Here is a 24,997-nt window from a genome sequence, read left to right on the forward strand (position 1 = left end):
CCTTTGACCTTGTCCTTTCCTAAGAAGAACCCTGCAGTGCCCTGGAACACAGCCCGGAAAGGGAGACTGCAGGCTAAGTGTTGAAGTCACTGAGCTACCACTTACTCCTGGCCAGCGTCCAGAGCGGTTTTACCCGTCCCCCCCAACCCCTCCCCCCCCACCGCTGGTCAGCACCCATCTTTCTGTGACCTCATCCGCTGTTACCAAGAAATTTGTGCATCACTGAAGTACTTGAACTTTTTGTTTTGTTTCATTTTTTGTTTTTCAAGACAGGGTTTCTCTGTGTAACACTGGCTGTCCTGGAACTCAACTTGTGAACCAGACTGGCCTCAAACTCACAGAGATTCTTTTGACTTTACCTCCCCAGTGCTGGGATTAAAGGCTAATACTACCACACCCAACTAGTACTTAAACTTTTAAATACAAGATGTCCTGCTAGCATATGCTCTAAGTCCCAAAAACACTAATCTGAAAATGGTGGTGCAATGTAGTCCCAGGATGTGAAAGGTGGAGGCAAAAGGATCAAGTATTCAAGGCAGCCCTGTCCACAGAGTGAGGCTTGTAGCCATCCCCAGTCTAAAACAAAACAAAACAGCCAAACCAAACCAACAATGAACCAAACTGCACTTCAGACCTGGCCTCATCAAAGAAAAGGAGGCTTTTCTACATGTACAGAGATACTTAGAAAAGATGCAGCAATCACTCTGACCAGAGAAGGAGTCCACGTCTCAAAAGTCTGCGAGACCCTGGTCAGGAGAGTCTCGATGAAGCACTAGAACCAGCCGCTGGTTATCAGCAGGCTCTCGGATTGTCATCCCCAACGTGAGGCTGTCAAATCTTCCTTGCATGACTTCACAAATAACTTAGCTTCCTTTTCTGAAACTTTCCAAGACTATAATTAGATTCTATTCCTAAATAAAAGCTAGATCACAATCGAACAGCCCTCCAGGGACCCCGTAAGGAGGTTCTTCCTTAAACTTTTGTCCCAGGATTTTCTGGTTAGGTCACTGTGACCTGTATAGAATACTGACCAGCCAGGAACAGAATCTGGGGATGGCAGCTGTCAGGATGATGTAGCTGGTCTCTGGGGTAATAGTGCCATCTGTGGGAAGACCAAAGACATGTCAGTTATGTAGCAACCTAAGGCCACCCACCTTACACCCACATCTACTATCACCAGGTGTTACTGATGTGTTTATAAAAAGATAAGGGGGGGAGATATGTTCTATGGAGGTGTGGTCAGGTATGGGGGAAGGGGATACCTCAGTGGGCCCGAGCTGAGACATTCCTCCCCCCCTCCACCGACAGACCAGCCACGTGTGATGGTATAGTATAGAATAGAGTTTTATTCAGGGCATGGGAGAGGGGAGAGAGGGGAGTCAAAAGGGTGGTAGAGGCAGAGAAAGGCGGGGATGAGGGGGGAGTAGAGAGGAGAAGAGAAGTAGAAAAGTAGAGGAGTAGAGGCCAGCAATGAACACATGGAGAGAGAGTGGGGAAGAGAAGGCAAGAACAAGAGCAAGAGAGAATAAGAGAGTGAGGAAGGGCACACAGCCTCTTTTATAGTGTTAGGCATACCAGGCTATTGCCAGGTAACTGTGGGGTGGAGCTTAGACAGAATGCTAACAGTTACAGACAGCAAAACTGGAACAAATCCTTTGACATCAGACACAGACACAGCTCTGTTGGGCTTTGGTTTAGGTTTAGTCAAGTATTTCTTCAGTATGCCATGATCCCTCCCCTTTTGAAATGATAATGTATGTTCTGTGCCATTGTATGTTGTAAATATGTAATTTGCTTTTTGATTTTATAGTTTACAATTAGCAGATTGCTTGAGGGGCTGGAGAGATGGCTCGGCAGTTAAGAGCACTGTTCTTCTAGAGTTCAATTCCCAGCAGCCACATGGTGGCTCAGGACTGTTTGTGGCTCCTGTTCCAGGGGATCAGACACTCTCACACACAGTTAAGTCAAAACACCACTGTACATAAAATAAAATAATTTTTATAAAAGACAAAGCTTTGAGTCTCAGAAAGGACTTTTAAACTCTGGACCTTTAAGCAGTATTGAGACTGAAAGACTATGAGGACTTCAGGAGTTGTCTTGAATGCATTTTTATGATACCGAGGTCAGAGGAAAGTTGTGTAGTTTCAGAATGGGCTCCATAGGCTCATATGTTTGAATACCTGGTCCCCAGTTGGTGGAGCTGTTGCCTGGGGCTGAGAAGTCTCAAATCTGCATAGGAAGTGACACTTGTAGAAACAGCACCCTAGTTTCCTAGGCCTATAAAAGAGTGGCTCACACTCAGGAGAACCTGGAGCTCTACAACCCCAGGACATAATGAGGGTTACAACACTAGAGGGGGCACCTGCTGCTCTGCTGCTGCTGCTGTCAGACACTGAGATTTACAAAGGTTGCTGAAGCATTTAATAGACTTATGTATACCATGCTTTCTGTCCAGGAAGAAAAAGAAAAAAAAACACAGCCATTAATGGTGAAACTGCACAGCCGTTAATGGTGACACTGCACAGCCGTTAATGGTAAAACTGCACAGCTGTTAATGGTGACACTGCACAGCCGTTAATGGTAAAACTGCACAGCCGTTAATGGTGACACTGCACAGCTGTGACACTGGTGGCACTGCACACCCAGCACCACACATTATCATCCTCTATAGTTCTTTCCTTTGGCCAACATAAGGAGCAGTAAATGGAAATTGAGCTTTAGTTTAAGTTGTTGCCTCCTGACCATTATTGAGGCTGCAAATCTTCGCACGTAAACCCATCTTGCCTTATTTTTCATTTTCTACTTCTGTGAACAGCCTGTTAGCATTTTTGACATGTAACTACTGAATAATATTTTCCTATTTATTTGCTATTCAGCAATTACAATATATACTATTTGCTTACTTTAAGTAGTCTAACATTAATTAGTGTCATCTATGGCTTTGTTTACAGTTTATTTTGTAAAAAAAAATTAACAACAACAAAAAGCTCAAAAAACCAAAGTGTCTTTCAAGGTTTGCTTTCTTGACATCACATGCACTTACCCTTTTCTCTAACCAGGATCCGAGATGTCAAAAAGGACTCTGAGAAGACCACAGATCCTAAGCATCCTCCTCCTCCCAGCAAGTCTGGAATGTCGTAGACGGCCATGCGAGCCTGTGCCAGTGAGAAACAGGGCCAGGCCGTTATCAGCAACTCAGAAGGAGGCAGGTCCACAGCAAGCCGACAGGAACGCAGCGAAGAACACTGACAAACCTCTAAGGACCTAAGCTGAAGTACACTTCGACCTGGAAGGTACCTCGGGCTTTCCCACAGATCCGTGATTAGAGCTATGCACATGTTGAAAGGCAGAATTTTTATAAATTCTACCAAACTGTCATCCTCTAAAACAACACAGTCTTCCGGATTTTCCTTTTTTTTTCCTTTTTAATTTTTAAACTTGTTTAAAATTTTTTTTAACTTAAAATTTATTATTTATTGCTGGCCATATTTAATTCCACTACTGGGGTTACACAGAGAAGCTCTGTCTCGAAAAAACAAATAGAACTTTATTTATGTGTCTGTTTATGTTTATGCTGTGCGTGCGAGTGTCTACAGAAGCCTGGATGTCTCGGAGCTGGAGCTGCAGCTGTGAGCCTCCGAGGTGCTATGAACTGGAGCCGGGTCCTCTGCTAGAGCAGCACTGCTTGTAACTGCCGAGCCGTCTCTCCAGCCCCACGGCCTTCACTCTTAGAAAAACTTCTCCCATCTACAGAGTCAGGGCTAGTTTCTCTAGCTTCTGAACACCGCACACGTCACAGCCAGCACCACATTAACCGGTCCTTTGGCTTAGGCGTCAGTCCTCTCAGCTGGGAAAGGTGCTGGGAGCGGCGTCCACTGGGCTGCTGTACACATGACTCCAGGGGAATTTCCGAGTGCACAGCAGTACCTGTAAGCGATCCTTCCAGCACAGCAGAGCTTCCCCCTTTAGCCATGGCCGGCTCACTGTGATTCCCGATATTCAGGGCCAATGGTCAAAAAACATTACAGGTCAACCCCAGAAACACGAGGCACATGGCTTTCCAAGTGTACGCCACTCTGGAGAGAATGACTACATCTTGCTGTCTCTCACCATCTTGCTGAGGATATGAATCGTGTCTTTAAACAGAGCACTCTTTTTAAGAGTTGGGACTTAATGAAGATGTTTTGGGCTGGAGAGATGTCTCAGTGGTTAAGAGCACTGACTGCTCTTCCAGAGGTCCTGAGTTCAACTCCCAGGGACCACATGGTGGCTGACAACCATCTGTAATGAGATCTGATGCCCTCTTCTGGTGAGTGTGAAAACAGCGACAAGTGTACTTATATATAATAAATAAATAAGTCTAAAAAATGTTTTAGCACAGGTTTGAGCATAAGTGATAAGAAGGGAAGAGAGGCACTAAGAAAGAAAAGTCAATTATCTGTAACAGACAATTATCTATAAATTTAAGGCCAGCCTGGTCTACTTAGTAAGTTCCAGACCAGCCAATAATGGATACAACCCTAAGACAGTTGCCAATTAATTCTAATTTAATTGAAATTGACCATAAACTGGGCACAGCAGTACACACCTTCAATCCCAGCACTTGGGAGGCAAAAAGACTTGAGCATTTCCATGATCTCCAGGCCAGCCTGGTTTACAGAGCTAGTTCCACCATAGCCAAGGTTACGCTGACAGTGAGACAATATCTCAAAAAAAAAAAAAAACCAACTCAAGGCAAAAGAGTAAAACCTGGGCTGGAGAGATGACTCAATGGTTTAGAGCAATGACTGCTCTTCCAGAGGTCCTGAGTTCAATTCCCAGCAACCACATGGTGGCTCACAACCATCTGTAATGAGATCTGATTGGATGCCTTCTTCTGGTGTGTCTGAAGACAGCTACAGAGTGCTCATATACATAAAATAAATCGTAAAAAAAGAAAAAAAAAAACATTACACACACACACACACTGCTTCCTGAAACATTAGGTACCCACAGGAGCCTTATAATGTAGCTCTACTGAAAAGGGAAGCAATTAACCAATTCAAGCTTTCATGGTGTCTTAGTGTTTTACTGCTCTGAACAGAACCATGACCAAGGCAACTCTTATATGGACAACACTTAATTCAGGCTGTCTTACGGGTTCAGAGGTTCAGTTCATTATCATCAAGGTTGGAACATGGCAGTGTTCAAACAGGCATGGCATAGGAGGAACTGAGAACTCTACATCTTACCAAAGACAAACAGGGTGGTCTTCTAGGAAGCTAGGACAAGGGTCTCAAAGCCCATGCCCACAGAGACATACCTACCCCAACAAGGCCACACCTACTCCAAGAAAGACACACCTTCTAACAGTCCCACTTCCTGGGCAGAACACATAGAAACCATCACACATTACAAAATAAATAAGATGAAAGGGTTTTAGTGAATTAGAAACAAAATTAGATCGAGATTTGGCCATAGATGGTCGCGAAGCTGTTTGTATTTTAATGTTAACTCCACTTCCTTCAAGCTGCCGCCAACTGAACCTTCCCATTTTAATTAGTAAAATAAAGGAAAGCCAGTGACTAGGTGGGGCAAGGGAGGCAGAGAGGGCTGAGAGAGGTTTGAGGAGGTCAGAGGATGGAGGTCGTGGCAACATGGAGTTTCCCAAGGACCAGCTGGACCCAGGTGGGATTCATTGGTGCTAGAAAGCTATGTACATTAAGGATTTTACAGGTCTAACATCTCATATAGAAGGGCAGTCTGTATCTTGGTCTATTTGATGCAATCTTGTTGTGTAGAGGGTTTGTGGATTTGAGAGTTGAATATATAAACCTGGATGAAAAGCTATCAGCTATAGAGTTATATTTATGTGGGATTTTGGGGTAGAGAAACACCCCGGGATAGAGGCAGAGAATAGGCGGTAGAAAACCGCCAGGAAGGGAGTTGGGCCTTGGTGGCTCAGACTGGGCGCCCGAGGCTCCGTATCAGGATCGGGTCTGAGGAGTGGGACCTCAGGGCCGGTTAAGAGATAAACCTTTTGTGTTCTTTAATATTTACTGTAACACATGGCCAAGTCAAAAGTTTCTTAACTTCATCCCCTAAAATAGAGTATCAAAGACAAAAGTTGGTACCAGGAACTAAAGCTATTGGTGTGATAGACCTGATCATGTGTTGTTTCTCCTTCTTCCTTCCTTTCTTCCTTATCTTTCTTTCTTTCTTGTTTTTTTTTTTTTTAAAGGAGTGTGGAAGCCCTTGGGACTGAGAACTAGAAAAGCTGTTGAATACTCTAAGCAAAGCTTAATGAGCCATCTTAGTAGGAGCTTGGCAGACAGTAGTGCTAAGAGCCATTCAGACTGTGAAGGTTTAATTTAATGGGTTTCAGTGGGAACAGTATTAGCAACTGGGCCAGAGCCTGTTCCTGTGATACTTTGGCAGAGAATGTGGCTGTCTTAAGATGCTGCTTGAAGACAGATTTAAAAGTAATGGAGTAATTTCTGTGGCAGAAGAGAATCCAAGACAAATACTGATTCTGTTGCACAATTATTAATAATCACTCTTATGCTGGTCTACGATGAAAAGAACAAGTGGAGCAGAAAGAAATACAAAATGCACAGATGGAGAGAACAGGGACACTGGCAAGAGAAAGGGTACAGCCAAGGCTTGTACGGGAAGAAAGGCTACAACTGTTAAGGATATTAGTGCCATTGAAGAGGGTCCAAATCTGCCTTGGGATAAAGAGAGTGTCCTTAAGGCAAGATCCTACTTGTGAAAGGAAAAGGACTTTTCTGCTTCTAGACAGGAACAAGAAACAAAAGTGCCTGCAAGTGTGATCCAAGGGAGTGAGGGTGCATCCTAAGCTGGGAGCTGAAGTTAGCAATGTCTTCCACTTGGCTCTTCATTAGTCACGAAAGATACACTCATCTGTGGCTAAGGAGAGCCACTGACACCAAGAGTGTGGCAGGGGAGTCCCTGCATGGAAGCCCCATGAGATGAACGAATCCCGAGTTTCATTAGAGAACACAAAATGTAAGGCGTGCTAGAGCCAGGTGATGTCTGCTAAGCAGAGCTGCAGACAGAAACAGAGGCAACCCACGAGTCTGACGTATCCTGCAGGGAGTAAAGCCAGAGGAGCAGAGCCCTCTAAATCCTTTCACACTGGACGGACTTCCGAGATTTGGACTTTACTCTTCTTCACTGCGCCCTGACTCCTCCCTTTGGGAGTAGTTATGTATATTCTGTGCCTTTGTATGTTGGACACGTGTGATTTGCTTTTTAATTTCACAGAGTTATAATTAAGAGATTGCTTTGGCACAAATACTTAATTACAACCTTAAAAATGTATTCGGGAAAAAAAAAAAGAGAGATTGCTTTGAGTCTCAGAAGAGACTGGACCTTCTAAGTCTTGAGACTGAAAGACAGTGAAGCTGAACTGAATTTGCATTATGGTGTGGTCCTGAGACTGTGGGGAGCAGGCGATGGAATGCAGTGGTTTGAATGAGATGACCCCCATCTTGGACATTTGAATACCTGTTTCCTGGTTGGTGGTTGTTTGGGAGAATTAGGAGATGTGTCCTTGTTGGAGACAGTACATCACTGGGGGTAGACTCTGAGGTTTCAAAAGACTGTGCCACTTACAGTTAGCTCTCTCTGCTGCCTGTACGTGGACTGAGATAGAGGCTCATAGTTGCTGTTCCAGTGCTATGCCTGCCTTGCTGCCATGCGTCCCTGATGCTGCTGCTGGACTCATATCCCCAAACTCTACCTTCTATAAGTACACTTGGCTATGGTGTTTTATTTACCATAGTAATAGGAGCTCTAACTAAGACACTCACTAAAGTGGACACTTGCCTCTTTTCGTTAAGGTGGATGGCCAGAGCACTCTTGACATTCACTGGCTTTCATGGTTCCAACACTGGAGTTACAGGTACATGTAGCCATGCCTGGCTTTTTACATAGTGTTGGGAATCAGATTTAGGACCTCATGCTTGCTGAGGCACTGAGCCACCAATTCCCTGGCTCCACTTTCATTTGTTGATTCTTTAACCACACACTTCCCTTTGTATTTTGCGTCTTTCCTTCTTCCCCATTCCTCCTTCACTTCACTACTTAAATACTGATATACTTAGCCCAGTATTTGTGTTCTATAGTCTCTACCCATTACCCTAGTATAGTATCCCTGTCTCTAAACCTTATGGGGATGTAACAGGACCACCTCTATACCCGACACTGGGAAATGCCTTCGAGCTTTCACAGTTGCTAATGTTGAGGTGTCCCTCTAACCATAAATCCAGGGTGAAGACAACTCATCAGGAGCACTCACATAAAATAAACAAAAAACAGTGTTCATAAATGGCTCTGTGGGTAAAGTATATGCTGCCCAAGTGTAAGAACCTCAGTTTGGATCCATCCCCAACACCTACATAAAGCCAGCACATAAACCCCAGCACTGATGGGTAGAGACATGCAGATCCAGAGGGCTTGCTGAATAGCAACATTACTCAAACTATTTCACAAAATACCAAGGTAGGGACGCTAATCCATTCTAAAGCCATTATATATTATAACCCTGATGCCAAAACTGGACAAAGACAAAGACAAAACCAGGAAAGTACACACCAAATTCCTGATAAGCTCAGATATAAAAATTCTCAACAAAATACTTGCAAAACAGAATTTAAAAAATTAAGATCATATATCACTTCTAAACTGGTTTCATAGCAGGGATGAAAGGTTAGCTTAATATACACAAATCAATAAATGAAAAATACAATAATAGAAACAGACCTAAAGACAGAAATCATATGATCATTTCAGCACATGCTGGAGACATTTGACATGGTTTAGCATGCCCTAATAAAAGTCCTGAAGAAACTACGAATGGTCAGCCCCTGTTCCCCATATGGTGGTATTAAAGTTCCCAAGTATTCTACCAGAAAGCTTGTAGATTTGATAAACATGTTCAGTAAAGTGGCAGGATACACAATTAAGAGTGTGTGTGTGTGTGCACACATGTACCTGCTGGGAAGAAAACTGGGAAAAGTATCCATTCATAAATTCTTAATAGCTTTAAAAACTAAAAAAACCTAACTAGGTGAAAGACAGCTACAAGGAATATAGTAAGACACTGAAAACAAAACAAAACAAAACTGATGATGACAGCTCACCAGAGGGGAAGGCCTGTGCAAACGATTCTGCTAGAACTAATCTACAGATTAAAAACCTCGCAAAAGCCACAAGGACAGATTTAGCTCATTGGATTAGCAAGCACAAGGCCTTGAGGTCAGTTTCTAGTACCAGGGAAGAAGTTTCAATGCCATTTTTACAAAAGTAGAAAAACTAGGACGCAGCAGTAGCTGTGCTCTAGTTTAGTTTCCACTGTGAAAGACACCATGACCAAGAGCAGCCTCAGGAGGAAGTGCTTGTTTGGCTTACAGGCTGCAGTCCAAAGTCAGAAAAGCCAAAGCAGGAACTGAAGCAGACAGCATGGAGGATTGGCACTTACTGGCTAACCTTCCCTAGCTTGCCCAGCTACCTTTCTTATACAATCTAGGACCACCTGCCTAAGGGTGACACCACCCAGAGGCCAGGCGCTCCTCCACCATCAATTAGCAATGTCCCACATGCCCACAAACCAATCTGGTGGAGGCAATTCCTCAAATGAAGGTCCCTCTTCCCAGGGAGCTCAGTTCCTATTAAGCTGTTAAAAACTAACCAACACCCTGCAAACATGAGGATCTGTGTTCAAATCCTAGTACCCACATAAAAAGCTGAACTAGTGCTGGGGGTGGGCAGAGACGAGGAGAGCTGGGCCTGCTCACCAGCCTAGATCCAGGTTTCTGAGACCCTGTCTCAAAAGAATGAAGCGTAAAGAGCAGAACAGCAGGACTTCTGCATTCTGTCTTTCTTTTTGATTCTATCTGCTAAGTGCTGGATCACAGGCATGCGCTTGTGTGCCCAGTTCAGACTGTGCTGGAGATCAAACTCTGGGTTTGGTGCTCGTATGCAGTATGGTGCAGCACGCCACCCAGGCTGGTCCGTAAGTTAGAGGTTCAAGGACTCCTCTGCCTCAGCCTCCCAGGTCACTCACACTACAGTGCTGTGGCACAGTGCCTGGCTTTAAATGAATTAATAACAAAAAGTAACACAACTTAACTTGTTACAAATCACTTCTTACTGTATAAAAGCACCTTAAAAAGTGATGCACAAAACCTAAGAGAAGTCGGGGCTAGAGGTCAGCAGGGACAGACTGGGGCTGGACAGATGACTTAGCAGTTAAGTGTAGGCACAGAAGTACCTGGTTTGATCCCCAGCAAACCACACGTCTGCTCACACCATCTGAAACTCTAATCCCAGAGGCTCAACACTCGTTCTGGCCTTAGTAGGTACAACGTATATATGGTATACAGATGCCTGTCAGGCAAAACACTCACACATATAAAATAAAAATAAATCTAAGACAAATAAAACAATAAAAACTAAATCATTTCCAGCATCTAAGTGATTTTTTTTTTTTAAATAAAAGATATCGTCTCACTATTTATCCCTGGAAATCACTATGTGGACCAGGCTGGCCTTAAGCTCACAGAGACCCGCCTGCCTCCCAAATGCTGGGATTAAAGGTGTGTACTACTACTATGATGCTAATTTAGTCTTTTTCAAAGGGACCATGTATAGTATAAAATGTTCATTACTCACAACTTTAAAAACTATTCTTGCAGTGTTAAGAACTCTGAGGTGCTTTTCTACTGGAGATGGGGATACCTTTTTATTATTTTTTGAGAGGGAAAAGAGGATACATTTGTACCAAGTCATCTACAGCTACCCCACACATTTGTCCAAGACCAAAGCCTTCTGAAATTCAGAAAATGGACATGTGTACTAAAACCAGAATCTTGGCTGTAAATAACCATCTTCTCACATTCTGTTTGCTAGCGCTCTTTACATCAGGGTTGCCCTGGAGTAAATGAAGCCCTTGGCTTATGGCTGAAAATAGCCTACAAATTCTGACTTCCTCAGACTATATCTATGGGCCACAACAACCTACCTATCCCCCTCCCCACCTAGCTCCCACCCACCCCCACCTACCTATTTTTATTTTGAGGCTATGTAGTACTAGCAGGTGTGGAACTCTGTAGACCAGTCTAGCTTCAAACTCACAGAGACCCATCTGCCTCTGCCTCCCAAGTGCTGGAATTAAGGCATACCATGCCTGGCTCAGTGTATTTTAAAATTATTCCATGGCCCCAGCAGAAAATAGGGATAACTCTGACTACCCAGCTCCACATGGGCATCTGTGGATTGCTGCTTAATTTCCCCCTGGTCTGTTAAGGCAACAAGAGCAGATTTTATAATAAAAAGGAGCCCTTGAGGGGCTGGAGAGAGATGGCTCAGCAGTTAGGACAAGTGTTACTCTTTCAGAAGGCCTGAGTTTAGTTCCAGCACCAATGCTGGGCAGCTCACTACTGCCTGTAACTCCAACTTCAGATGATCTGACACCCTCTTCTGGTTTTCACTGGCACCAGCACCAGCACACATGTGGTATATACATACAAATAAAAATAAAACTTAAAACAACCCAGAACAATAGAACCATGGAAGACTTGGCTTGCTATGCTCAGTTCACAATTCTTCACAAGGTTGTCACAACCTCAGCTGCCTGCAGAACTTCCCAGTTGTTTCTCACAAGTCCTTTGCAGATATCCCTCTGCAGCCTGTGACAGTTCTGCCACCTGCTTACCGTTTTCACAGAGGACACGCTATCCTCGTTATTCAGAGGCACAGTTCTAGAAGAAAGAGACAGTAGAGAAGACATTAAAGGATGTGTTTCTTCTTAAAAAACAGGATCTCCTGTAACCCAGGTTGACCCCAAGCTCACTATGCAGTTGAGGATTGAAGGCAGGAATGTAGAAGTTTAAGGCCACCCTGGGGCTATATGAGACTCTCACAAAGAACAAAACAATAAGTGTTGGGTTACAGAGTGCAACATTAGCACTGGAGAAAGTAATGTGAGCACCTGGCCCAGTCTCCCAACTTCCCATGGATTCAGTTAAGCCAAGGTCCAAGTGTGGAAGGGCACTTCTCCCAAAACGGAATGTGCTAACATCAATAATGGTAGCAGCTTTAAGGGTCTGTCTGTCTGTCTGTCTGTGTCTCTTTATCTCAACTACAGCCTTCTGTAAACTTTCTAGGTATCAGAGGATGATCATGAACTTCTGTTCTTCTTGACACTTCTGAGTCATCTCACTGGTACTCAGGTCTCAAGTTCTGGGTCCTCCTGCCTCTGTCTCCTGAGTGTTGAAATTCCAGGTGTGGACCACAATTGGATCCCCTTTTCTTTGTGTCCTCATACTTTCCCATGACAGGAGTCACCATAACTGCACCTACCTTCCCTGGTTATTCACAGCATGTATATGAAAAGCCACCTTGGAGCTGCAGAGCAGAAAGGAAATACACCAGAAGTCAGGGCTCTTGTTCAGGACAAGAAATACTTGTTTCTACCCTGTATATTCCCTAGACTGTCACAGCCACTCCATCAAAAATGGCGTCTCCTTTTCCATTGTTGTTTCTATTTTTGAGACAGGGTCTTACTATGTAGCTCTGGCTGTCCTAAAACTCACTATGTAGACCAGGCTGGCCTCAATTCATAGAGATCTACCTGCCTCTGCCTCCTGAGTGGTGGGATCAAAGGTGTCCCCTACTACAGCTAGAGTGTCATCCTTCCTTAGCTATTCTAGATGCTTTTCTCAAGGTCCCAGTACACCACCAGGTATGTGTGAAACCAGGTATGAAGCCAGGATACTATCCCATCCATGGCCCTGCATCTGCACTGCCTCTCGAGACTGCCTCAACTCTTATCTATGAGCAGACACAATGGCCAGTGCGGCCTGCCTAGGAATGGCCCTCTCCTATCCCAGAGCCTCTGTTCCTCAGTGTGTGCAGACTACTCGGATCCACCTCCTTGTTAGTACCTCTGGGTCACCTTGCCAGCCCTGCTCCGTTTGCTATTCAAAGTCAAGTACTATGGGTCCACAGCAGGGTCAAGCTTCGGCTGAAGAAGAACTTTCCTGCTCTCGCTCTGGGAGTCATGGATCTTTCTGAGACAGTATCACTGTGTAGCCTTGGCTGGCCTAGAACTTGCTGTAGATCAGGCTGTTCTCAAACCTGCAGAGATGCTCCTCTCTGCCTCTGCTGCCTGAGTGCTGAAATACAGACATGCGCAGCTATGCTCAGCCCTGGCTTACTCTTTCTGAAAGTTTTTTTTTTTAAACATTTAGTTGTGTGTGGAGGGGGTGGGGCAGTGAGCATCCCACCATGCTCATGTGGAGGTCAGATGAAAACTTGCAGGAGTTAGTTCTCTCCTTCATGTGGGTCCTGGGAATTACATTCAGGTCATCAGAGTGGCAGTGAGTTCCCTTACCTGGTACACCATCTTGCCAGCACAAGAAAGTCACTAAGTTGTATGTGCTTACATAAGCTTACTTTCATGTCTCAGCAAGGATGAGTCAGGAACACATGAGCTTCCTGTGTTTATTAACTGCTCCATCTTCCTTCGCCTTCTAGGAGAAGATGTGCGTATGTGATGTACTTAGGGACCTCAGTGAGGTGGTCCTGGTGGAGGAGGAGTTATGATTTCAGTCTGAACACTAACTACCCTGGGAGAGTTTCTCCTCCTTCCTTCCTCCAGCTAGGATGGTATTCATTCAGACCCAGGAACCTTTACAGGTGGTAGGGGCAAGAGCTGGAATAACAGGAGGCCCAGGATGGCTGTATCAGCCTGGGTGGTCATAGAGAAGGGCTGAGGACCACAGCAACTAAGATCTACTGCCCAACCACTCTGCAGAACGAGCCGTCCAGGACACACGTGGGAGGTCTCCACTGTGCTTAGATCAGCACAGCTGGGAAGGGAAGGCACATTCTCAGTTAAGACCTCAACACAAGAGAAGAGTTCCTCCAGTTCTCCTGTTTCAAACCTGGGAGCCTTGGGAAAGGAGACCTTCGACAAGATGGAAGTCTTGCATCACAGAGTTCTGGATCTTCTTTCCACCCATGGAGCTGCAGCTCAACAACAGACTCCTCCCTGTCCTGTCAGCCGGCTAACCCACCTACCCAACGCTCCTCTCTCACGATGCAGAACCACAGATGTGCAGCATGGAACATGCTGTATCAGGCAATACGGCAAAGCACGCCCAGTTTTTTTTTTTTTTTTTTTTTTTTTTAAAGATAAGGTGTCCTACTATGTAGTTCTAACTGTCCTAGAGCTCACCTCTAACTCATGCAGAGTTCTGGCCATCTGTTTCTGGGGTGCTGGGACTAGAGGCATGTGCCACCAAGGGCTCCAAGTATTCTTAAATAAACTTTTCCAGAGTTGGTCTTTCATAACCTTTGTATAAAACTGTACAAAACGGTCCTCTTATGGGGCAGAGGGTGGAGAGGACTGAGCTCATGAAAATGTAGCTAAGGACAAAGGCAGCACATAACTGTAACAGGACATACTGGGGATGTGACAGGGGAACTTCAAGAAACTAGGCTCCCTGCTGTCAGGAAGGAGCTGGGCTGAAGTAAGCTCTCTTTTGTTAGTGGTCCCCTGCTTTTCATCAGCTTTGGCACCAGGCGGGCCAGGCCCCCACAGTTCCAGTGTCAATCTGCCTCACATTCTAGTACCGCAGCAGACGCGTGTCTGCCTGAGAAACTTTCTCCATGCTGATAACAAGGGGATGGGTCTCTTTCATACTCCTATTATTTGACTTGAACATTTCTCAAAATGAGAGAGAGGTGAAATCTAAGTTATAAGGGACAAGGGGATCTTAATGTTTTTAAAATAAATTCTCATAAAAAATACCAGCGATTGCTTACCGTAGATCTGCTTTGAATGGAGCCAACTCAGTGAACACTAACCCAGACTCCAGGGCATGCTCTGCTACCTCCTTGGCCTGTAAAAGCAGCAACAAAAACAATCACCTTTCAAGCAGCAAAAGCACACACACCTCTGATAGGAAAGGCCCTTCTAAAAGCTGGCCAGTGCCCTTCCCTTCTATGTGACTACTTTGTATACCTCAAAAGATTAAAGTGAAAGCATCAGGTTAGGGGAACAGGTGCCTGCTGGCGTCGCAGGAAACGTACTTAGGCAGGGGCACACTGGCATCTGATCTGCTGGAGAGATTAAGCAGCTGGTTAGGCAGCTGGAGAGCTGTGGGCACTGGAAATGTGCTTCCTCCTCCCTTCTCCTGCCTCTGGGGACAGACCAGTGCCCTCCGTGTCTGCTAGACATTGAGAATATTCAGATAACTCAGCCTACAGAAGATCAGTGAGGGAAAGAGAGGTGAGAGCTAAAGCTGAAGGACAGCTAATGGCTTTGCAGAGCTTTGACTATGTAGCAGCTAAAGGAGCCGAGGAAACCCACATCCCTACAAGGAATGGAGCTCATAGGGAGGGGATGCCAAGGGGCTGGTGACTACAGCTACAGTCTCTCTGATATCTACATCATACACAACCTTTCCACTGTCAACTGGCTTCCTTCAGGAAAAGTCCTACTGGCTTTGGAAGGCATCAAGCCGTCTCTTCTCATCTTACTGGGTCAGATTTAGGAATCCAACTCAGCAGGGCAGGTTAACCGCAAAACAGCAAGGAAGAAAATGGTCAGAGAGCAAGTATACGCATGCTTGCCTAGGAAAGGTAATTCAGAGTTTCCAACCTGTATTGAGTTTTAAACACTGAATTACAGGAAACCAACTATGTAGCTCAGAATAAGCTTTAATAGCTTCATTAAAATCCAAGGGGACAATCTGCTCTTCTTTAACTTCTAAAAGTGTCTTGTCTAAATTATTAACAATGATGTCCTTTAACACAATCAGGTGTTTATAAAGGCTCATGAAATAGCAGCACCATGGCCCCAGGCAGCAGCAGGCCAAGTGCTACACTTGGCTGTCAGGGCCTCGTCACAGAAGTGAGCACTGCACGGCATCCAAAGAACAAATCGGTTAGGATGAGTTACATGGAAATGACGACACCAAAACAGAAATACAGTACTTAAATTACCTTCGCCAGACTGCAAGTTTTAGCATAACATGCAATGCCAGCCAAAACAGCCTCAACAACAGCAGCATATATCTGGGATAAGAGCCTACTTTAAAAACAAAAAATAATGGTTAATATAGTAGCACATAGTCTTGAAAAAGCTGTATGCCTGTGGCAGAGGAGATGGCTCACTGGTTAAGAGCACTGGCTGCTCTTCCAAGAGGACCTGGGTTCAATTCCCAGCAACCACACAGCAGCTCACAACTGTCTGTAAGTCCAGTTCCGGGGGACGAGATGTCATTTTCTGGTCTCCACACATAGTACACAACATACAAGCAGACAAAACACTCACATAAAGTTTAAAGACCCTTTAAGAAAAGCTGTATGCCCATAAATGGTGGTTTATAGTGATGCTGAAAAAGGTGAAATCCTGTATGTAAGGCAGGCTGGCCTCCAACTATCTTCTCGCCTCCCAAACTGCTGGTATTATAGGAATAAAGCTCCATGTCTGCATCCCAAGAAATCAACGTTAAAATAAACCAAGAAAGTGCCAAAGTGGAACTAATTGAAAAACAGAACTCTAAACTCATTGTCAAAAGAAGCTGCCAACATTAACTCACAGCTCCTTAAACTGTGAGTGCTGGAAATCGACCCTGGTCTTCTAGAAGAACAGACAGTACTTTCAACTGCTGGACCATCTCTCCAGACTTGGTTTTGTTGTCATTTTGTCAGGGTCTTATTAGAGACCTCGACTGGCACAGAAGTCACAATATAGACCAGGCTGGCCTCAAACATGTAAGATCTTGCAGACCCTATGTCCTACGTGCTGAGATTAGAGGTGTGTTACAATGTCCAGCTTCTGGGTTATTAATCTATTATTTAATGTATTATATAATCTGTATAGCTATTTCTATTCATATATGCTCAGAGTCTTGAAGAAAAAGAAGGATTGTTAAGCCAGAAAGATAGCTCAGTGGTTAGGAACACTTGTTGCTTTTGCAGAGGATCTTGGTTTAAGTCCCAGCACCTATAGTGACTCACAACCACCTTTAACTCCAGTTCCAGGGGAGCTGCGGGTCTTCACTGATCTCCACAAGTATACACGAGGTACATATAAATGCATGCTTTCAGGCAAAATACTCATATATAAACAATTTAAATAAAAAAGTATAGTCGAGTGAAAAAAGTCTAAGAAGCCCTACTTTAACTCACTAAAAAAAATTTTTTTTCAACTTTTAAAAAGTCCTGTGTTTATTTCCTGTACTCCACTCTTGTTAATTTTTTGGGTTTTTTTTTAGACTGCTTTATTTCACCATGTGGCCTGGGTTGTCAGGAGCTCACTATCTAGACCAGGTTGGCCTTGAACTCACAGAGACCTACCTGTCTCTGCCTCAAGTACTGAGATTACAAGAATGCTTCAGTTTGCCCAATAAATCTTTTCAAGAACAAGAGTGACAGCGATAGGCTAGGCAGGTGGCTCAGGATTTAAAGCACACACTGTGCTCCCAGAGGGCCTCAGTTTGATCTCTACACTCTTGTCAGATGGCTCACAACCACTATAACTCTAGCTCCAGGGACCTGACATGTCTGGCCTCCTCTGCCACTGTTACTCCTGTGCACATATATACCCATAAAGACATACAAATACATCTAATCAAAAATAATAAAAAATAAGTTTTCAAAAATGGAGTAAAATAAAACCATAAAACTCGTTAGCTCACTGTAAAAAAACAACTTTCCCTACTTGTGAGCAAACAATAAAATCAGTGGACTTCCTGGGCCTCTGTGAGCAGGAGTAACTACCAGACACCAGGAGCCTGTGAGCTGAAACAGACAGAAGGGTTCCGCAAGCATCAGCACACTCGTCACGTCCTCTCATTAGTAAACAAGAACTATTATGAACTCAGGATAGAAATCTCAGGTGGTCAGCAAAAGAGAGGTTGAGTTCAATGAAGGAAACGGGCACGCCACTGTCCAGGTACCATGCCTGACTAAGGATGCCCGGGCTCTTCTCAGTTAGGACGATTACAGAGAAACGGGCCTTATTCACTGGACATTGGAAGGCAAGAGGATTTCTTGGCAAGGAATTGATAAGACTCACATGGACTGAAATCTGTGAGACTCTCTCAGAGGGTAGAAAATGGTAAGAGTTTGACATCTGGGCTAACCCAGCAAGCAATGTCTCTGAAAGTAAAATATGTTGTCTAAGGTCACAGAGACAGAAAACATGAACTTCACTCTCAGCTGGGTGCCTCTCCTCTGTGCCACACAGTCACTTCCTTCAATTCCTTCCTACCCTCTGTCACACGCCTCCATTGTACAGCCATAGATTAGAGCAAAGAACAAGATGGAACAAAGAATCTCAAATAACAAAATGACAATGGTGGTGCACTAATCCCAGCACTAAGGAAGCAAAGACAGGCAGATCTTTGTGAGTGCGAGGCTAGCCTGGTCTACACAGTGAGACCATATAGGATATGCTGAAGAGAGAAGCAGGAGGAGAGGGGTTGAGACCAGCACAGACTATGTATTTCATCCTAGCGAGATTGCTGAGTGGTTACAAACAGTTGCAGCCCCACCTGCACTGGATTCCCAGAACTCACACCAGCAGCTCACGACCACCAAGGCATCCAGCACATTCTTCTGGTTTCCTGAGCACTGAACTCGAATGTGTGCGTGCACACACACACAATTAAAATGAGAAAAACAAGGCAAGTTCCCCCTGGTTGAGGCAGGTCACAGCAGAGGGTTGGTAATAGAAAGAGGCCTGTGAGGTACACTAACCTTGAGTCTGTTTACTTCTTGGTGAGACTAGAAAGATTTTTCCATACCATGACACTTAAGTGAATGATTTATGTTTTTTGTTGTTATTGTTTTGACTGTTTGGTTTTTGAGGCAGGGGCTTCTAAGGCCTAAGACAACCCTGAAGTTGTTATGTAGCCAAGAATGATCTTGAACCCTGGCTCCTCCCAACCCTGTGTCCTTAACACAAATATGTGCTACCACACTGAATGGGGTGAAGTTTTATAAAGCCCAACTTTATGACATACAAAGACATCTCCTCATTGTTCAATATCAATCAATCCAACACAGGCTAGGTGCCCCTCCCCTCTGCATTACCTCAACTCATCCATCACCCAATCCAATGCTAGATACCCCTCTTTACTTGGCCTACCCTATACAGAACTTTAGACAATAGCTCAGTACGTAAACCAATGTCTGGTTACTAAGCCACTCAACAGCCTGGTTGTGTTGCTGTCACAGGTCCTCACTGCCACTGTGATCTGGAATATCTCACATGGGCTTAAGTACATCTTAATATTAATCCCCGATGTAGGCAAATTTCAAATGGTCCAGAATGAGGACCCTAAGCAGTGGCTAAGCAGAAAGGGCATAGAAATGGGAAAAAAAGTCAACTTACTATTAAGTGAAAGAAATGTATAAAAAAAGAAAAACCAGATACACACATTATGGTTAAAGTGACATATAACCTAAAAGCACAATCTTCTACCTCCCAAATCTGAATTGTGTGTGTAGCACCCAGAAGGCAGCAGAGCTCCCAGACACAGAGCTACAGGCGGCTGTGATGAAATGGCTAGTGTGGTGACGTACTGTCCGACTATTTTATGTCTGCCTAGACACTCCTCAGTCTTCCATCTCCTCAACAGCCACAATTGCCTCAGCAACGCTGTTGGGACTGCCTGTGTCCCTGACCATGGTCCAGAAGTATTAACCAGAGTAACTGACGTTTGTGCAGACTAAAACATAAACTAAACTAGCTAATAGGAAGTGTATAAGTCAGAAACAACTGTCATGCAGGATCTGAAAAATACTGCTAAGCTCCAGAAAGATGTTGCTCTGATCCCCTCAAACACTGATACAATTGTGAGGGTTTGTCTTTAAAATCTCTGTACCTTACTGAGCTTCAGCCCCGAGACTCTGAGGCATGAGCAGTCTTTGGTCACCAGCTAATAAAATAACTCATGCCTTTTTATTGGTTTAATTGTTGTGGTTTTCAATAACTCTCCAGTGGATTACTTCAGTGAGCTGCCTGACATTGGTGCTGGGAATTTAACTCTGGTCCTCCATGAGAGCAATATGCTCTCTTAACCACTGAGCTATCTTCCCAGCCCCCCAAAATACAACCTATTTTAGCTGCATAGGAAGACAGACTATATATAAGATATCAGAGATAACACCAGAGAGAATTATGATATATTTTCCTATTTTCTGTCTAATCATATAATTTGTATTATATTTTCCCAGACAGGGACTCACTCTGTAGATCAGGCTAGCCTGGAAACTTGTGGCAATTCATGTATTTCATTCTCCTCAGTGCTGAGATTCCAGGTGTGAACTGCCACACCTGACTCCCCTGTCCATCCCCCTAATAAAAGACAGATTAAGCAAGACATGGTGGTACACACAGAAGAGATCTCAGCAAGTTCCACACCAGCCTGAGCTATACAATAGGATCCTTGTAATGGTTACTATTATCAACTTGACAGATCTAGAATTACTTAGGAGAAAGCTTTGGGCAAGTCTGTAAGAGATTATCCAGAATGGTCAGCTGTGTTGACTCAGCAAAATGTGAACCTTAGTCCTACACACAGGCAACCATCTTTCCTTGACTCCTCTGACTGTGGCTGCAATGACATCAGCCACTTCATGTTCTTCCTGCCATGAATTCTCTGCCATAACAGAGTGTACACTGAACTGGTCAGGTTTATTTATCATTATTATTACCGAGTGCAGACATATGGTATGCATTTTACAGGGTGAGGAGTATGCATGTGCCACAACACATGTCTAGAGGACAACATCTTTCCTATCGCCTTGCTGAAGCAGGGTCTTTCTGGTTGTTCCTGCTGCTCCGTGGATTCTATGCTACTTGGCCCATGGCTTCCAGGCAATACTTGTCTCTGCCTTCTGTCTTGACACAGGAATATTGGAATTACAAATGCAAGTCATGCCATCCACTTGTTTGTGGGTTCTGGGAATAGAAGTGTGCAGCATTTTCCTCCCAGATTAAACACTCCATCTTGGAGGGAATGCTTAAAACTCAGTTAAAACTCAGGAAATTCTCCTTTATTTTATTAACTTTTTTTTGGTTTTTTAGGACAGGGTTTCTCTGTGTAGCCCAGGCTGTCCTAGAATTCAGTGTATAGACGAGGCTGGTTTTGAACTCAGTAGATTTACCTGCATTTGCCTCCCAGGTCCCAAGACTCAGAAAATACTAAGAAAAGTTAAGACTCAGAAAGTAAACAACTTGCTAAGTCTCAGAAGTCCCTGAAACTGAACAATCCCACAAGACCCCCTCCCTCTCTCCAGGGCTATGTGAGCAGTAAAGGCTGCTGAGAGTCTCCAGTCTGTTGAGCTGCCTGCAAGCTATGCAGAGAGCTTCATCACCCAAGCTGGAGTGAGGGGCCAGTGTCGCAGTTGTGGCTGCCTTTGAGGTCATCCACACTTCTGGAAGTAACCCCATAAACTCACTGGTTTACCAAGCTCAACATTTGTGGTGAAGTGAGATGCTTGCTTATCCCTCCCCAGAAAGAGTGTCACAGCCAGTGCACCATGTGCACGAGGTCAGAGAACAACTCTAAGGAGTCAGGTCTCAGTCCCCTCCCTCTATGAGGTCAGAGAACAACTCTAAGGAGTCAGTTCTCAGTCCCCTCCCTCCATGAGGTCAGAGAAAAACTCTAAGGAGTCAGTTCTCAGTCCCCTCCCTCCAGTAGCGAGTGCTCTCACCTGCTGAGCCATCTTGACACTCCCTCCCTTTTTAATTTTTATTTTTTGCCTGGGTATTTTACCACAATGACAAGCAAAGTAACTAACATGATACTGTCTCAAGGGGAAAACCAGACTGGGCAGATGTCACGTGCAGTAGGCAGATGTCATGTGTAGCCTGTCACAGTCACTGTAGCCTGACTGTGGTCAATACATGGTCCCTGGGAGCTTGTTTGGGGATTCTAATAGGAGAGTGCACTACCTTCGCAGCTTCGACTGACCACTCCTCTCCAACGGGAGAAGGAAGGCTTCATTCTGCAGAGTCCGAGCCTGTGTGAGAAGGGGTGACACTGACTAACACCTAAGCAAAGCAGCTCTGATGTTCAATGGGAACGCTGCAGCCACATCACTGCATGCCCGGGAGTTTAAAGAGATCTATAGACAATTATCTGTGGTCAGTCTTTGCTGGCTTTTGCAAAGAAGTAGTCTAGTCTTTCTGGGGAGTCGGGTGGAGAGGATACTTATTAGAACTTCAAGCATCTATTTCCGGTCTGTGCATTCCTCCTTTATGTACAGGGAGGGAAGTCAGTATAAGTAGGACCGCTCCAACGCACACGACTGAGACTGAGCACAGCTCGGGCATAAGTCTGAATGTCAAGTCCAGAGAGAACTCTGCAGACCACATAAGATATCAGATTTTTCCCAAGGGATCGCAGAAAGTTTTGGTTTTGGAAAAATCCTCAATTTTTTTTTTTTTTTTTTTTTTTTTACTATGTATGAAATGCAAGAAGAGAAGTTATGTCATACAAATGTATGGGCATATGCACATATGAAGTCTTAGAGGCATTCCAGGGGGAGGAGCAGATGGCAAAGCTGGCACAGTCCTTTGGCCTAGGCTCCAGACTGAGTGGTTCTGGGACTGGCTGGGTCATAGACAGCAGTGTCTGCCTCATAAGCAGCAGTCCTCAGCAGTGCTGATGCCAAGGGGAAGCAGGAGGGCCTCGGAGAGAAACTCAGCTTTGAGAAGAGAAAACAAATCTGGCACAAGGACTTACATTTGCTCAGTTGTCCTCGGCAGCTTCTCATCATCACCTGTAAGGGGAAATGTTTCCGTTTAAGTTAAATACAACACACGGACAAATGGCAAGTGGTACTTGCCTTTTCCCACAATTTCCTTGGATTTTCATTTACCCCTGACCCTTTTTCAATTCTTTGTGTGTGTGTGTGTGTGTGTGTGTGTGTGTGTGTGTGTGTGTGTGTGTGTGCATTTCTGTTTTTTAATTTTCCTAATTATTTGACCTAAGTAATTTTCCTTTCCAGAGTCTCCTGGCTTCTATATTAACAGTCTGTGATGTCCTGGCCTCTGGGTAGCAATGCTGAGAGCCACACTCAATTCAAAAGTTTTCCCCATGTCTCTCTGGATATCTGAAGATTCAGAGTCACCTACTCAGCTAGCATTCCTGAAGCTCACTGCTGCAGGTCTTCAGCCATGGGTGTCTCTCTTCTCACAAAGCCACCAGGCAGGAGTTCAGTCATGTTCTCCAACTGGAGCTCACATCTGCTAGTTCAAGCTGCCTCATTAATCCTGGCCTTTCTTCACTGAGCACAGATAAACAATACAGCTAGACTTCAAACTATAGGTTGAACAAATAGTTTTTCTCCTGAAATGCATTCTGTGAGGAATGAGTTAGACAAGTTGACTCTTAGTTGAAATCAGAGAAGGAATCAATGCCCACAAGACAGAATTTTTCATAAAATAGTGAACGGTATGTTAACTTCTCCATCGTACCATTAGGTAAGAGCTGGTAAGATAACTATTTGCAGAGACTTACCCAGGTAAGGAACATGAGTGGCCCCAAAAAAATATGTTCTTGAACATGCCAGAGGCCCCTTTGGTGAGACACACTGAGCGACCTGAATGGTTTTGGGAGGGAAAGAAAGATGAGTATGTTGGGAGCTGGTGAGCTGGCCATCTAAATTCAGCCCCCAGAAACCACGGAAAGATGGAAGTGGGAACAGACTTCACAAGACTGTCCCCAGGCCTCTACTGACCTGCCATGGCACATGCATAGCCCACTTCATGAGCATACACACGATAACCGGACTTTAAAAAGGAGCATGCTTAGACAAGTAAAGATGAGGAAAGGAAAGGCAAACAGTTAATGGGACGAAGTTTATTTAACTGAATCTGATTTACTTTTTATAGACAAAGATGACTTAATTTGATTTAAACAATATTATTTGTTTAAACTGAAACATTTGTTTTTAATTTTGGTTTTATTTATTTACATGAGGGGTGCAAACAAGTATACTATAGTGTACATGTAGGATTCAGAAAACAACTTCTGGAGAGCTGGTTCTCTCCTTCTCCGTGAGTTGAAGTGGGGTTCTAGCTAGCTTTAACTGTCAATATGACTGAGTCTAAATCACTAGAGTCTCAGCTGAGGGATTACCCAGGTCAGACTGTTCTGTGGGCACGTCTATAGGGAAACTGTCCTAAGGAATGGATGGAAGAGAGCCCAACCCACTGTGGGGAGTGCTCTTAGGCTGTACAAGGAAGCTAAGCCTGTGAGCAAACTGGCAAGCAGTGCTTGCTTTTCCATAGTCTCCAATTCAACTTCCCTCAGCGATGAACTGTGATCTCAAAGTATGAGTCTAATACAGCCTTTCCCTCACTAAATTAATTCAGTTAGTGTTTTATCACAACAATAGAAAGGAAACAGAACACAGAGATCAAATCAGATTTTCAGAGTCAACAGTAAGCAGCTTCAGCCACCTCTGTGTTCACTTTTGCTGTTTCTCCAACCTTGGCTACACTGTGAGGTTGAGCAGAGTCAGCCCAGGATATTAATGGGTTTACAACTGGTAAGGAAAAGCAGACAATACATTGGATTTGCTGCCATTGTCATTCAGCCCAGAGAATTTACAGTAAACACCTTGGCCCACATAATAGCAGAATACAAGGAACAGCTACAAATTCAGGAAACACAGATTCCCAGCTTCATTTGAATTTCACCTGTGTACAGAAAAAGCTCCTCTAGGTTTTTTAATCTTGTCCCTTGCTCGAAGCTGTTCTTTTACATCAAGATAGAAATGCTGGGGCTGGAGAGATGGCTCAACAGTTAAGAGCTCTTCCAGAGGACACCAGTTCAATTCTCAGAATCTCCCTGACAGCTCCCTGGGAGGCAGAGGCAGGCAGATCACTAAGTTCAAGGCCAGCCTGGTCTACAGAGTTCCAGGACACTCAAAGCTACACAGAGAAACTCTGTCTCAA

General features: G+C 44.4%; 1 protein-coding gene across 1 annotated transcript in view; it reads right to left on the minus strand.

The window, feature by feature from the left end:
- Positions 1–24,997, minus strand: part of DNAAF9 (dynein axonemal assembly factor 9) — a 118,109-nt gene that overhangs the window by 55,803 nt on the left and 37,309 nt on the right. Inside the window, exons 11-18 of the mRNA XM_080931274.1 lie at positions 23,556–23,637; positions 22,779–22,815; positions 16,018–16,105; positions 14,836–14,912; positions 12,367–12,411; positions 11,720–11,765; positions 3,044–3,155; positions 1,032–1,102 (exon numbers count right to left, since the gene is read on the minus strand). Coding sequence (XP_080787400.1) covers positions 1,032–1,102; positions 3,044–3,155; positions 11,720–11,765; positions 12,367–12,411; positions 14,836–14,912; positions 16,018–16,105; positions 22,779–22,815; positions 23,556–23,637 — 558 coding nt within the window. The remainder of the gene's footprint in view (positions 1–1,031; positions 1,103–3,043; positions 3,156–11,719; positions 11,766–12,366; positions 12,412–14,835; positions 14,913–16,017; positions 16,106–22,778; positions 22,816–23,555; positions 23,638–24,997) is intronic.

This window comes from Micromys minutus, assembly GCF_963924665.1.
Source record: "Micromys minutus genome assembly, chromosome: 17".
Classification (NCBI taxonomy): domain Eukaryota; kingdom Metazoa; phylum Chordata; class Mammalia; order Rodentia; family Muridae; genus Micromys; species Micromys minutus.